This window comes from Pyrus communis, chromosome 6 (genome assembly GCF_963583255.1).
Source record: "Pyrus communis chromosome 6, drPyrComm1.1, whole genome shotgun sequence".
Classification (NCBI taxonomy): Eukaryota; Viridiplantae; Streptophyta; class Magnoliopsida; order Rosales; family Rosaceae; genus Pyrus; species Pyrus communis.
In genome coordinates this window covers 14879840-14892610 of record NC_084808.1, presented here as the reverse complement: position 1 = coordinate 14892610, position 12771 = coordinate 14879840, and the positions used below count along the sequence as shown (strand labels likewise).

Sequence of the window (12771 nt, the reverse complement as noted above, 5' to 3'; positions counted from 1 at the left end):
AAGCTTGTCGACCTCCTTACTATAAGCTGGACGACCTACCGCATCTAACTGAAAAAAAAAAAAGAAAAAAAAGGAACACGCATGTAGGCTAACATCCTAATGAATAAGTTATTAAGTGTCTCTCAATGCATCATGAGTTTGAAACTTAATTTTTTTTAAATTAATATAATAGTTTCAAATTCTCTCAATTTCACTAATACTAATAATATTTAAAAAAAAAAATTTAATGCTTCAAATATAGATTAACATATTAACTTAAGGTTATATTTCTCGATTTGGCCAATTTTTTAAATTTATTTTAAAGATGATATTTGAGAAAATAATAAACTGTTTAAATTGGTTAAAACTTGAAATACCATGTGACGTATGCTGCAAAAATTATCTAAAGCTTATTTGAGGTAACTCGACTCAGCCTCACTCAAATTTGATAATTCTAATTCACCTTTTATTAAACAACCAAAAAAATAAAAAATAAAAAATAAAAAATAAAAAATAAAAAATAAATAAAGAAATGAAAAATCCAAGTTCATCCTAAATAACAATAACAAAACCCTAAATCCCCGACCTTGGCTGCATTTGTTCGTCTCCGCTCCGCCTCCTCGACCGCTACCGCTGCCACTACGACTACCACTACCAGAGCTCTCACACCAGAAGCAGAAAATGGTGAGCTATCTCTTCTCCTCCACTCTAATCCACACACCCATTGGATTTCCTTCTCTGTATACTCTTTTAATACGACTTCGTTTCGTTCTTCTTGTTTGATCTCACCCTGTTTTGTTTTTTTTTTGTTGTTGTTTGGATAGCCTTTCAAGAGGTACGTCGAGATCGGAAGGGTGGCTCTCGTCAACTACGGGGAGGACTACGGGAAGCTCGTCGTCATCGTCGATGTCCTTGACCAGAACAGGGTACCCTTCTCCTTCATTTTTTCCATTTTTTATTTTTATTTTTGAACTTTGTTGAATTTTATTCTTTGGTTGTAAAGTTGGAATTTTCTGCTGCATTCTGTTTTTAGCGTAGAAAATTTGAGGGGAAATAGAAGGGCATTTTTTGGGACTTCATTTGGGTAGAGTTGGAAGCTTCAGTGCTGCATATTTATGCTTTTTCCTCAAGTATTTTGGAGCTAGTAGTTAGATTTTGAGCTCTATGAACTGCGTTGTTATTATTGTTTTTGGAATCTCGGACTAGAGATTTACAACCAACGCAACCATTCCCTAAACAATAAGGTCACTTACTGTGTTGTTTGAGTTGTATTTAGATATATAAATGAGAACAAATCAACTAATATATTAAAGAAAGGGTTTTGGATTGAAACAATGAAAATTTATTATTTGTGCTTCGCCATTGTGTTTTGTATGCGTACTCCCTTGGATGCATGTTGGGATGTCTCTTGATTTTTAGAAGAGTCTAATAACTATTTTGCTGAATGCGACTAGGTACGATGGGAATGTTAAATAATTATAATTTGAATATACTGAAATCTGTTGCATCTATTAGAAGGGTTAAGTTCTAGCTTCTCATACAACTTCTCCTCTGGCCCATGGATTTTGTTAGTTTCCTACTTGCTGGTGAGAAAATTTTAAGATCTAAACTTTTCGTTTGAGTGCAGATTATAACATGATTACCAATCCAATCTGACCCGAATTTTGTTGGGTTGTATAACTTGTATTTATTTGGTGTGATAAATCACAACGGTAGAATTTTGAATTGGTGTTGATTGGGCTCCAATCAGAACCAAATCGATATCTGCCCATCTGTAATTGTATGATGGTGGTCTTGTCATATCTTCAATGTATTTGTGATGTTTTTTCTGCATTGACGTCAGCGTTTTGATCCTCTGGTAATTCTCTGTAGGCTCTGGTTGATGCCCCTGATATGGTGAGGTCCCAAATGAATTTCAAGAGACTTTCTCTCACTGACATCAAAATCGACATCAAGAGGGTCCCCAAGAAGAAGGAACTGCTTGCTGCCATGGAGGCCGCTGGTAAGCTCAACTCCTCGTAAAAAGTAATAGTCTTTTTATTTTTATTTTTTATGTCATAGTTTTATTCGAAATAGTTGTATACGTGTTGGCAGATGTGAAGAAGAAGTGGGAGAACAGTTCGTGGGGTAGAAAACTGATTGTTCAGAAGAGAAGGGCGGCTCTTAATGACTTTGATCGGTTCAAGCTCATGCTGGCTAAGATTAAGGTTGGTTGTTTTGCCATAAACAAGTACAAAGTTTTAAACCATGTACTCCTTTCTTTAAAAGCGCCTTGTTTCCTTACGAGGCATAGTTTGGAATGTTTGTAGACGGTCACTATGATTTTGTTCATCTTTGACATGTTGAACTCTGTCGTGCTAATCCCTTTTCCTCATTTGCAGAAAGCTGGGCTTGTCAGGAATGAGCTTGCGAAACTGAAGAAGCAGAGTGCAGCTTAGACTATATTTTTAGTTTACAATTTTATCGTGGATTTTGTTTTCGAAACTGTATCGGATCAATTTTAGATTTTCAGATTTTTTTCCATTTCTAATATCATTGACACTATGGTTTGATATATAGATCTTCAGTTTCTTGTATGGATGACTTGTGTTTTAATATGGTGGTTCTGCGCCTATAAGTACCCCAACCAAAAGTTAGTATCAGTTGTGACCCCGGCTAAAATTGGGTTCATCACAAATGTATTTAGTACTCTGCTATACATGTGAGTTGAACTTGAGAATTGCAATAACTTTGATTGGGAAATGAAATGATAACCGCACATCACTTTTGATCTCCTATACACTCTTGTTTAATTCTGTTTGTTGGTTCTGTTTGATTTATGTAATCCGATGGTTAAAAAGAAAAACGGATGTGTGCGAGGCTAAAAATGATGTGAAATTAATTTTCTTTTGGTTTTTGAGTTTTTCACGTTTGCTAAATTTTGGGTATTAGAATCGATTGAATTCCTGCCTATCCATGAGTTTACTAAAACATGTGGACATCAAAAAAGTGGGTTTCCTCGTAAAATCCGCAGTTCAATGTATGAAAATCTAGTTGATTTTGTTCTCCAATAGGAATATTTAGCATTAATCATAGAGAGAAAATAAGGAGTCTCCACTAGGAGTTCCTAGATGAATCCTTATCTTAAGAGCTGGATAGGGAGCATAATTATTATTATTATTATTTATTATTATTTATTTTTTTGAAATCCTCTTTGAATTCTAGTTAGGAGTTCATTTAGAGAGCTCATTAGAGATCATCTTACTTCCTATATGCTCAAGTTACCCTAATTCTTTTTTTATTACAGAAGATTAGAGCATTTCAATCATGCCCTCTATGTTTTAGAAAAGACTTTAAGGGTGTGTTTGTTTGCACTCGCTAGCATTCACTAGACTGGATAAGTGGGAATGCAGTGCCATGCTTGTTCCATGCTGGGACAGGCTTTAATGAGACTCGCCTCGACTAACCAAGACTAACGGCTTCGCTAGAGGGTCTTAGTGAGACCTCCGAAATTGGCCGGATTGCTAAGACCAACTCCTTGCTTCACCCCCCGCCCCCTTCTCTTCCTACTCGTTCCTCACAAAATTCGAAACCCATATCCCATTTACCAACTCTGCTCTGCTTCGCCCCTCTCATATACCATTTTCAAACCTAAATCCCTCAACATTCGAAAACAAAAAAGGAAAAAAATTATACACTCTTTCCATTCTCAAAACCAGATCCAAACCCAAAATTCGATACAAAAAAAAAGAAAAAAACATAAAAAAAAATCGTTGTGTGTATGAAAAGCACAATAGTCGTCCATTCACACATGCACAAAGAGCCGTTCTAATTACACATGCACTCCAGACTCCCTAATCGCAGACCTTCGTCATTGACGCCAGAGAAGCAGAACGATGAGTATCCATCCATATGACTCAAACTCTGATATGTTCTGATTTGCTAATTGCGTCTTAGAAAAATTAGAAAAGGAAACAAGGGAGATGAACAGAGAAAAATAGGAAGAAAAAGGTGGAGATGAAAAGGGAGAGGGACAAAGAAAAAAAAGGGATTAGGACAGAGAAACTTATGAAGGGTGGGGGAAATGAACAGAAAAGAAATAGGAAAGCACTACGGAGGTTTCTGGAGAGGAAAAATATAAACAAAAGTAAGAATAAAATAATAACAAACCTGAATTAATAATATAAAATAATAATTATAGTGAATTAAATAATATAATATTATTAAATAATATAATATTATTAAATAATATAATATTAGAATTTGTTGTTATTGTTTTTAGTTTTTAGTTTGACACTAGACTAAACGTTTCATTAAGTTAGTTTAGGACTGGTTTGGTATTGCTGTGCTTTGAAAAAAAAAACTGCTTCTGCTGTGCTGTGAGAATAAGCAACTGTAAAATAAAGTAACAGTGTTTGGTAAACTTTTTTGTAAAAGTGCTTTTGAAAAAAAAAAAAAAGTAGTATTATAATGTTTGATAAACTTTTATATAAAACAGATGTGAAAAAAAACTGGTTTTTCAAAGCTGGGTTTTGCAGCTTTGTGTTTTTGGCTTTTTTTTCACCCAAAACTATGAAAAAAAGCTGCAGCTGAATGTTTACCAAATTGAAAAAAGCTCCCAGTCTTTTGTGATAGCCACTTTTTTCAGAATCACCTTAATACCAAATTAGGGCTTAGTCTCATCTAAGCCAGTCCAACTTAGTTCCCAAAACAAATCTAGTCCGAAATAGTTCGACGCAATAAATGCACTCTTAGACCAAATGTGTTGGTGAAGGTTGGTGGAATGGATAGGATTAGAGGACTAGTTAGACAAAGATTAGATTGGATAGATTGGCTTGTCGACCCGACGACGCGGCCGCGCCTGAAGATCTAGCAACTTGACCACGGCGTGCGCGATGACAGCCCACTACACGGGCCCTTAAGCTTTTGGTGAAGTTCTTTACTGACCGAAAAGAAAAGCCCGTCGAAACTTCAACTCTTACCCCCCTAAGTTTATTTATTTTTTTCTGAATCACGAGGTGAGAGGGAGATACAATTTCCTACTTCAAAGAGAAAAGTACAACTAGATCAAAAACTAGTTCGCGTTTATTTAGTTTGATATTACATATCCTGCTTCTCATAAACATTAAATTAATTGGCTTATTCTATTAAAACCTTACTTATTGTTGATTAAACCTCATATATTTAATACACTTCAAATTTGTTTTTTCAATTAAAAATTATCTTAATACACCTCACATACATTCTCATAATAAATACCCTTACACCCTACATTCTCATACACCTAATATTTTCCACATACATCCCACATTTTCTATACACCCCACATTCTTCAAATCTTATAATACTCATTTTCAATTTTTATAAATCAAAATTGACTCAGGATTAAAACCCTAACATTCTTTAAAAAGAGAAGTCTACAATCCGATTTGTTGAGCTTGAGTTTCATTGGGTCATCACAGCCAATCTCCTTGTCTCTATCCCTTAAACCTTTTGCTAACAAAAAAGGATTTCTGCTAAAAAATGGCGACTAGGAGGAACCTAACAGAGCAAAAGTAAACCCTAGAAGATGAATAAGAACAGAAAAGGCGTTGCTGGGTTGGCCTCCTATGAAATTGGGTAGTATGGAAAGCAAAAGCAGGCTTAAATAATTACCGATGTCGTTGAATAATTAAAACAATGACAAATATGAAATTTCACCACATGTGAAACTTCCGAAATATTGATATCGTGTTTAATTCGTTAATTTTTTTCTCAATCAATGTGTTTATAGTTTCAATAGTTAGAATTTTATTCAACAATGGAGTGGAGGGTGAGAGGGGTTTTGATAGTTGAAGAAGATAAATAATACATTAAAAGTAATTTGGGGTGTATTTAGAAATTTCTTATTGTCTTTAAATCTCAAAAGGTCGAAATTGTCATTGCATAGTAAGTTACATAAACCACTTAATATTAAATTTTAATGTTGGGTGCATTAACATTATGTGGAGTGCTAATAAAAAAAAGCCAAATTATTTTAGATACTTGTGTAGTAAAAACAAAGTCACCTTCTCACAATTCGTAAGACAACAATCCCCCTACAGAGGTAACAGTTACGATCTCGTCCTCTTTCTTTCCAAAAGAAAAACCAACGCCAAAAACAGTCTGTTCCTTCTCAAATCAATTGACTCTCTATTTCTTTTCTTGTTATCTTTTTCCTTTTAGGGTTTGGTTTAATTATCGCGGACGTCCAAGGTCTCGTGAATGAGCTTGCTACCAGTCTCCGGAAGCGGTGAGTTTTAACTGTACGTGTGTATCTATGCATGCATGTACTCTTTTCTTTGTGTGGCTGTTGCTGTTCGTTTTCTTTTGTTACGGCTGTTTATGGATTTTTGCAATGGCAGGAAAGTCGAGGGTTCACGGGAGACTGCTTGGCTAACGGCAGAATTGCTTCGGACAGTTATATCGGCACAGAAGTTGCCATCACCTACAAACCAAGCAGCTGCTCTTATTGCGGCGGTTCTCCACAGCTCTGTGATAATTGTTTTTGGGATTTTACTGGATTAATCGATTCTATATCAAAACTTTTCATGTAGTAGAGTAAATCGTACCAAGCTTTCAATTAAAAAGATGTATATGAATCCATAGGGGCATGGATTAAAGAACACTAGATACATGAGTAATAAAACACTTGCAAGAACCTAGCGTGTAGATATTCACAACTGGAGAAACAAATTGCGCCTTGATGCAATATTCTTGTAGTCACGTTGATCTAGGTGACATCATCATTTAATTTTGTCGTCTCATCTTCTAGCAAGCAGTTCAATGTATTAGTTGATATGAAAATTCTCTCATACGAACCTTGATGGTGAGTACTAGGTGCGGATGTGACTGATTAGCCAACCGACTCTAATATTCTCTTCCTTGACTTCTTGTCAAACTGTGCACCTGAATTATTATAATTAATGGTCAAAATGGTATAATTGATTCGTTGAACTTTTGTGTCAGAATGTGCTGATTAAGAATAACATATTTGATAGCTAGCAATTGTATTACTCTTATAATTGGAAATTGAATATAGTAAATTAGTAATTTTCAAATTAGGTTCTCAGTCTCATCAAGATTTACATATAGATTTTGGGTTATGTCTAATGATGACAGAATGATACATCTAAATTAGGTAGCGGAATTCAGAGATTAGCATTCTGAGTTTGCCCCAAGTCTTGTTCATATACATGAGATTCTTGTGCAATTAGTTGTATAGCTAATACTTTGTTATATCGTTATAAATTATATAATGATCATGTTGACTTGGGGGTGGACTGCAGAGCTTGCTATTGGGAACATCGTGAGGCGCATTTTCCATATTAGGGAAGAGGAGCTTTCACTTCAAGTTGAAGGGTTGTCTTTATCCACTCAAGGCAGATATAGAGATCGTGATGAGGAAGACGATAAAGCGTTCCTATCGTCTGTCGCTACTTCTCAAAGACTTCTGCGTTCACCTTAATTGGCTGATCTTCTTGGAAGCAGAGCCGCTATGGCACCAGCTTCAACGAATCAAGAAATTCAGGGGAAAGGCAAGTTTGAGCAATCCCTGTAGTCTATATATATAAAATTCTAACACGTAATTAAATCTTAGTTGGGCATTGTAAAATATGTATGTTTCTTTTGTTTAACGATTTAATCCACTGTGTCGAAAAATCTACATTAGAATTTAACTATATTAGGGTTCTTTTGTTTAACGATTTAATCCCCTATATATTTTTCTTGTTTCTTTTGATTAATGTTTAGCTATATTAGGGTTCTTACTTGGTTTTTCTTAATATTTTGGCAGCAGCACGTAAAACCCAGGAAACTGATACAGTTATAGAAAATGTCAACTCAATTTCGGAAAAATATTTGCTTATCATCGTAAAAATGATTCAGTTGTCAATTTTACTGAGAAAAGGGAATGTCCCACTGATGTCATGCCAAGAAAAGTACATATATGGAGTAGAAACTGATGCAATTTCAGGACAATTCCTTTTTTTTTTTTTCGTAACAAAACCAGGTATCTGATCGGAGAAAAAAAAAAAAAAAAAAACAGATCGATAGAGGTAGTACAAGATGATAAAAGAATAAAAGAATATATTTTCTACTTGTTTGATCACAAAGAGGTGGCACACGCAAGAGCATTTGGCACGCGAGTAATGGTGGGCTTCACGTTTGAACATTGAGAGGTAAGAGGGCCTTTATTTCCGTTGTAGGTGAGATCGATGTCATCCAATTCCACTTTCTCACACGCTATGCCACTGCTGCATACAATCTGGACTGCGAGGGGAGTTGCAGATGAGCCCTTAATGTTTTTAAAGCTGACGTTGCTGATCTTAATTTTCGATGGAATGTTCTGTTTACACTGGTTCCACGGGCAGTACTGTTGGTCTATGAGGACAGGATTGCTGACATTGACCATGATAATATCTTCAAAATGCATATCTGATGCAATACCATCTGAAGGAGAAGCAGGCTATGTCTTGATTCTCACACCGTTGGATGTATTAGTCAAGGTGCAGTTCTTAACTCTGATTCCAACCACAGGTTCTTCATTCGGATACCTTCCAAGACTTCCAACGCTTATGCCATGGCCTGGTCCACAAGTAACCCTAGTTACGGTGATTTCTTTATTTCCATCGCCAATGGAAACACAATCATCCCCAGTTCCAATGTGTGCATCAGTAATGTTGATTCCAGTTGAACGCCCGATATGGATTCCATCCGTATTTGGGCTTTCCCCCGGTGCCGTGACATTGACGCGTTGGAATGTGACATTGTGGCACCCCAAAACGTTGACGTGAAAATTCTTGCTGTCGAGGGAGGTTATGTCCTGAATTGTGGAATTGGTAACGAAGTCGAACCTGATATTGATGGCCATAGATTTGCAATCTTTGTTTTTGTTGCAGTCATTTTTCTTCCAAGCAAGTGCTCCTTGGCCGTCAAAAGTTCCACCACCTGATACGGTGAGCTTGTTGACGTGCTCAAAACAAACCCAAGTATCCGGTCTGGTAAGTTTGCCGCCGTCTGCTGGAGCTGTTAATTTCCCTTGTACTTGAATCTCAATAGGAGCCTTGCAAGGACCTTTGAAACTTGCTTCTGTTAACATGTACGTCCCGCTTGGAACAACAACCTTACTCGGCGTCGGTGATGCACACGCATCAGTCCAAGCCTTTGCTAAAGCCTGCGTGATATCAGAGCCGGGCTTTGCCCCATATGTCGCACTCGTGACATCAAACACACCCGGCTCAGCTTGAGTTTTGGATGCTGACAATAAGAACAAGAACGCTGCCAGGATATTCAATGTCCGAGCCATCTTGATTTTTCACTCGGTTATTTTCTTTTTGATTAATGGAAGAATGATGAAACTACATTTGGATTTCAGGTCAATTTATAGTCCTACCTGAAGGGTCAACACCATCAAAATGACCAACCAAACTGGCTATTTTTATATATGTCCTTAGGCAGTTGAATTGTAGCTCAACTTCTATCCTATAATTAGTAAACTGTTTAGCGCATCACCAACAAAGCGCAGATGTCCAACGTAAGACAGTTTTATGCTGCATATATTCCTTAAAAAGCATCAATGCCAACATGATTTAGGAAGTACCCATTCCCTTACAACATTGATGACCTATTTGATCCCCTTATTCATAACTAAAAATGTCCTACAGCAGCAACATTTGATACTTTTTTGAGTTTGAGCTGAATAATTACCAGTATTGCCCAATGATGAGTTGAGTATCGAAACTATAATGTACGAGTATCTATATGGAAATAAGAGACCTTGTTCAGAATCCCACTAAAAACTGATTCAACTCACCTTTTCAATTCATCCATTCAACTATAGTTCTCCAGCAAGATAGCCTTTTTTCACGGCCTTTTTTGGCATCTCGGTTTTTTCCTTGTAGTGAATTAACAGTCTGAGGCTACATGAACTCAGTTAAAGCAATGACCAGCTACATTCAGTAATACAAGAAAAGTGAACTGACTTCAGCTATTTTTTTCGCCTCGTAATCCTTCAAGAAAAATTTGGATGTTTGTTTGTAGGTTGCAAAACCCTTCTGTTCTCAAGGTAAGTAATTTAAAATTCTGGGGTTATTCTGTTGAAAGTTTCAATTTATAGTTTAGTTTAGTTTTTTTATAATCAGAGTTGAGTTGGTATTTTGTTTGTGTTTGATTATATTGAAATCGGAGTTTCAGAGGACTTCTGTTTGGGTTTGATATTTTCCCACGATGTATAAAATGAGGGAGGGCAAAGCATTTAACGCACCAAATTATATTGGCTGTTTTTGTTATTTCATGCTACGTATTGTAATTGGGAGATTAATCTGTTAATTTGTGTTTATGTAGAAATTGGAAGAAGCAAATAACATGTATTGCTTTTAGCACCACCACCTACACTGGATTCCAATGAACTGTATCTGAAGAAACATCTGAAAAATTCAAAGGTATGCATAATAGTCAGTTGCATTTGTGTTTTGCAGCTCATGGAATGCTTTTTGCAAGCTTAGATTCAACTGATGAAAGTTCTTATTGCTGTGGCTGTGTTGTGGTTGCAGCTTATGGAATGATTTTAAAAAAATCAGGCCATAATCAGTTTGTACAGGAATACCAGGAAATCAGGGATTATGATTAATCTCCCTGTTAACATGTGGCCAGTAACATGTCCAGGGCAAGCTTTGAATGCACCTGATGACTTGCCTAAGAATGTCACACGGACTTTGAATCAGGGCTCAATTCCCATGAGCATGGATATTCATCATTCACAGCAGACTCTGCTTCTTGGGTTGTATTTTTTAAGTAGCTCCTTATATTTATTTGTATACCTTCGGCTCTACAGTTTTTCCCTAGATGCTTGCTGCTCATAATTGACTGTTGATTGATCTCTGTATATGCTTCAGTTGGTACCAATATGGGGGACATAGGGCTGTGGGAAGTTGGATCTAGGAAGATCCTCTGCATGGTAGTTAATAGATACGTTTCTATTTGAAAGTTCTTATTGTTGTGGTTGCTGTGTATTTACTTAGATTAATTATAAATTAGAGGTGGTTAAAAATTTGAAATTTTATTGATGCATGTTTTATTCTTTCTTCCCAGTTATCAATTTGTTGTCTGAGGAGAATAGCTGAATAGATCAGATAGTACATGAAGAAAATCATTTTGGTAACGAAGAAGAAAGAAGAGTGAAGTAATGAGACATGAAGAGAACTTTGCCGCTAAGATTAAAATAGAGATTGTAGTGAGCAAAGTCTAGGTATGAAGAGTTTGAGTTACATAATTATTAATGGCTTTGTACCTTTCTAATTTTGTAAACCGTTAATACTATCTTAAAATTTAAATTATGAATCCTTATAATTGAAATGTCAATGATTCGAAGCTCATGACTGAATTATTACAGTTCTGTAAGATTTATTGATTACTTTTTTTTCGAACTTTCTCTCGCAGCGGAATCACCGCCACCAACAGCTATGGCTGCACAGTTCGTCGTCGTCCAGTATTCCTCCAAAATTCCACTATCTCTCTTTGCTCTCTCCTACTCAGTGCGTCTCTATTCTTCCAGGTCCACCAATATCTATATCCCAAACGACTCTTTATATGTATCTATTTGTTAGAGAAAGCTTTTGCCTTTTGGTTTCAATTTTATCTGCTGTCTGCATTGGATTTGATGTCTTCTTGGTCCTTATTTTTTTATCCGGCAATTGAGCTTGCATTATCACTTGAGAAATTAGCAAATGAAAGCTGCTTCACTTGCACACTGTAAAACATTCATTGTTATTGTATGATGTCTTTTTAATATAAGATGATTAGGCTTAGGTGATTATATTTTGTACCATCGATTGGTTTGTGTTGTGAATTAACAATCTTACTATACTATGTTCATCCTTGAATTTACGACTAACAGGTTGCTGAGAAGAACAAAGATGTGCAATTAATAGATTTTGTTGAAATCGAGTTTTTGGCTGAGCAGGTCAGTCTTGATCTCTTCCCTTATTTTTCATCAGTTGGAAAGGTTCTACAGGGACGCTTGCATGATTTTTGATGTTCTGCTTTTACCTTTGTAGGTGGAAGCCTATCAGGAAAATATATGAATATTTTGCTCAACTAAGGACAGTTCACAAAGGGCACGGTAGGAACCCATAATTCAATTTCATTGTCATCTTTATCATACGTTTAGTGTTCACCTTTTGAATATAACATTACTTATCTGATTTCATTTTTTGTTCCTTACTTGAGTTTCTCAAAACCTAATGCAAACAACTAATATGGCTAAAATTAGTCCCTCATGTATTTTCCTCATCTTAATTGGGGTTTTTAAAGTTTATCAAGAAATTTGATCCGGGATTTTGAATTTTTTTTTACAACTCAGAAATTTGTGGAGTTGTTCTTAGGTTTTATCAAGATGTTTGATCTAGGTTTCATATATTTTGTGACTCACATTGTTTTTTAGCATTTTTTTTCTGTGCAATGAAATATTTCTGTTTTCTTTTGATTTATGGGCCTGCATCAAGCTTCTGCCTTTCTATATTGATGAAATACTGATGGAAATGAGTTTCTTGCCAAGGCTCACAAGGCACTGAAATGCCCCTGCAAAGCCGACTTACAAAGTGGGCCCTATGGACTTCAATTTTCAGAGGCTTTTCTCTGTTATCTTAAAAGCACAGTGGAAGAAAAGGGATCAGGCTGTGTCCATCCATTTGTAGTTTTGCAGAATTATATTCAAGTTAATCTTTCTAAAGATAATTTAGAAGAAGATGCGATTAACAAAGATGATGACTACAAAATCCTCCCCCCAACATGGTC

The 12771-nt window shown here is 36.0% G+C and overlaps 1 protein-coding gene, 1 long non-coding RNA gene and 1 pseudogene across 3 annotated transcripts; 2 read left to right on the top strand and 1 right to left on the bottom strand.

The window, feature by feature from the left end:
• The first annotated feature begins 530 nt into the window (after positions 1-530).
• On the top strand, positions 531-2555 carry LOC137737142 (large ribosomal subunit protein eL14z-like). The gene is made up of 5 exons (XM_068476533.1): positions 531-663; positions 804-905; positions 1852-1981; positions 2074-2186; positions 2361-2555. Exons 1-5 carry the CDS (start codon positions 661-663, stop codon positions 2415-2417), a joined length of 405 nt encoding a protein of 134 aa, XP_068332634.1. The 5' UTR covers positions 531-660; the 3' UTR covers positions 2418-2555.
• A 5528-nt stretch (positions 2556-8083) lies between these two features.
• LOC137736105 (exopolygalacturonase-like) lies at positions 8084-9283 on the bottom strand (annotated as a pseudogene).
• Positions 9284-10537: 1254 nt separating this feature from the next.
• On the top strand, positions 10538-12015 carry LOC137738059 (uncharacterized). Of its 2 annotated transcripts, XR_011068861.1 has the most exons (4): positions 10538-10933; positions 11068-11224; positions 11416-11530; positions 11873-12015. It is a non-coding gene; the product is annotated as an uncharacterized lncRNA (long non-coding RNA). The 2 variants fall into 2 exon arrangements; XR_011068860.1 differs by lacking the exon at positions 11873-12015 and having other exon boundaries at positions 11416-11679.
• The last annotated feature ends 756 nt before the right edge of the window (positions 12016-12771 follow it).

Excerpts from the sequence above, each read along its gene's own strand:
- LOC137737142 (XM_068476533.1), top strand. Across the intron at positions 906-1,851 it reads ATGTCCTTGACCAGAACAGG|GCTCTGGTTGATGCCCCTGA; the intron begins GTACCCTTCTCC and ends AATTCTCTGTAG. Across the intron at positions 2,187-2,360 it reads TCATGCTGGCTAAGATTAAG|AAAGCTGGGCTTGTCAGGAA; the intron begins GTTGGTTGTTTT and ends CCTCATTTGCAG.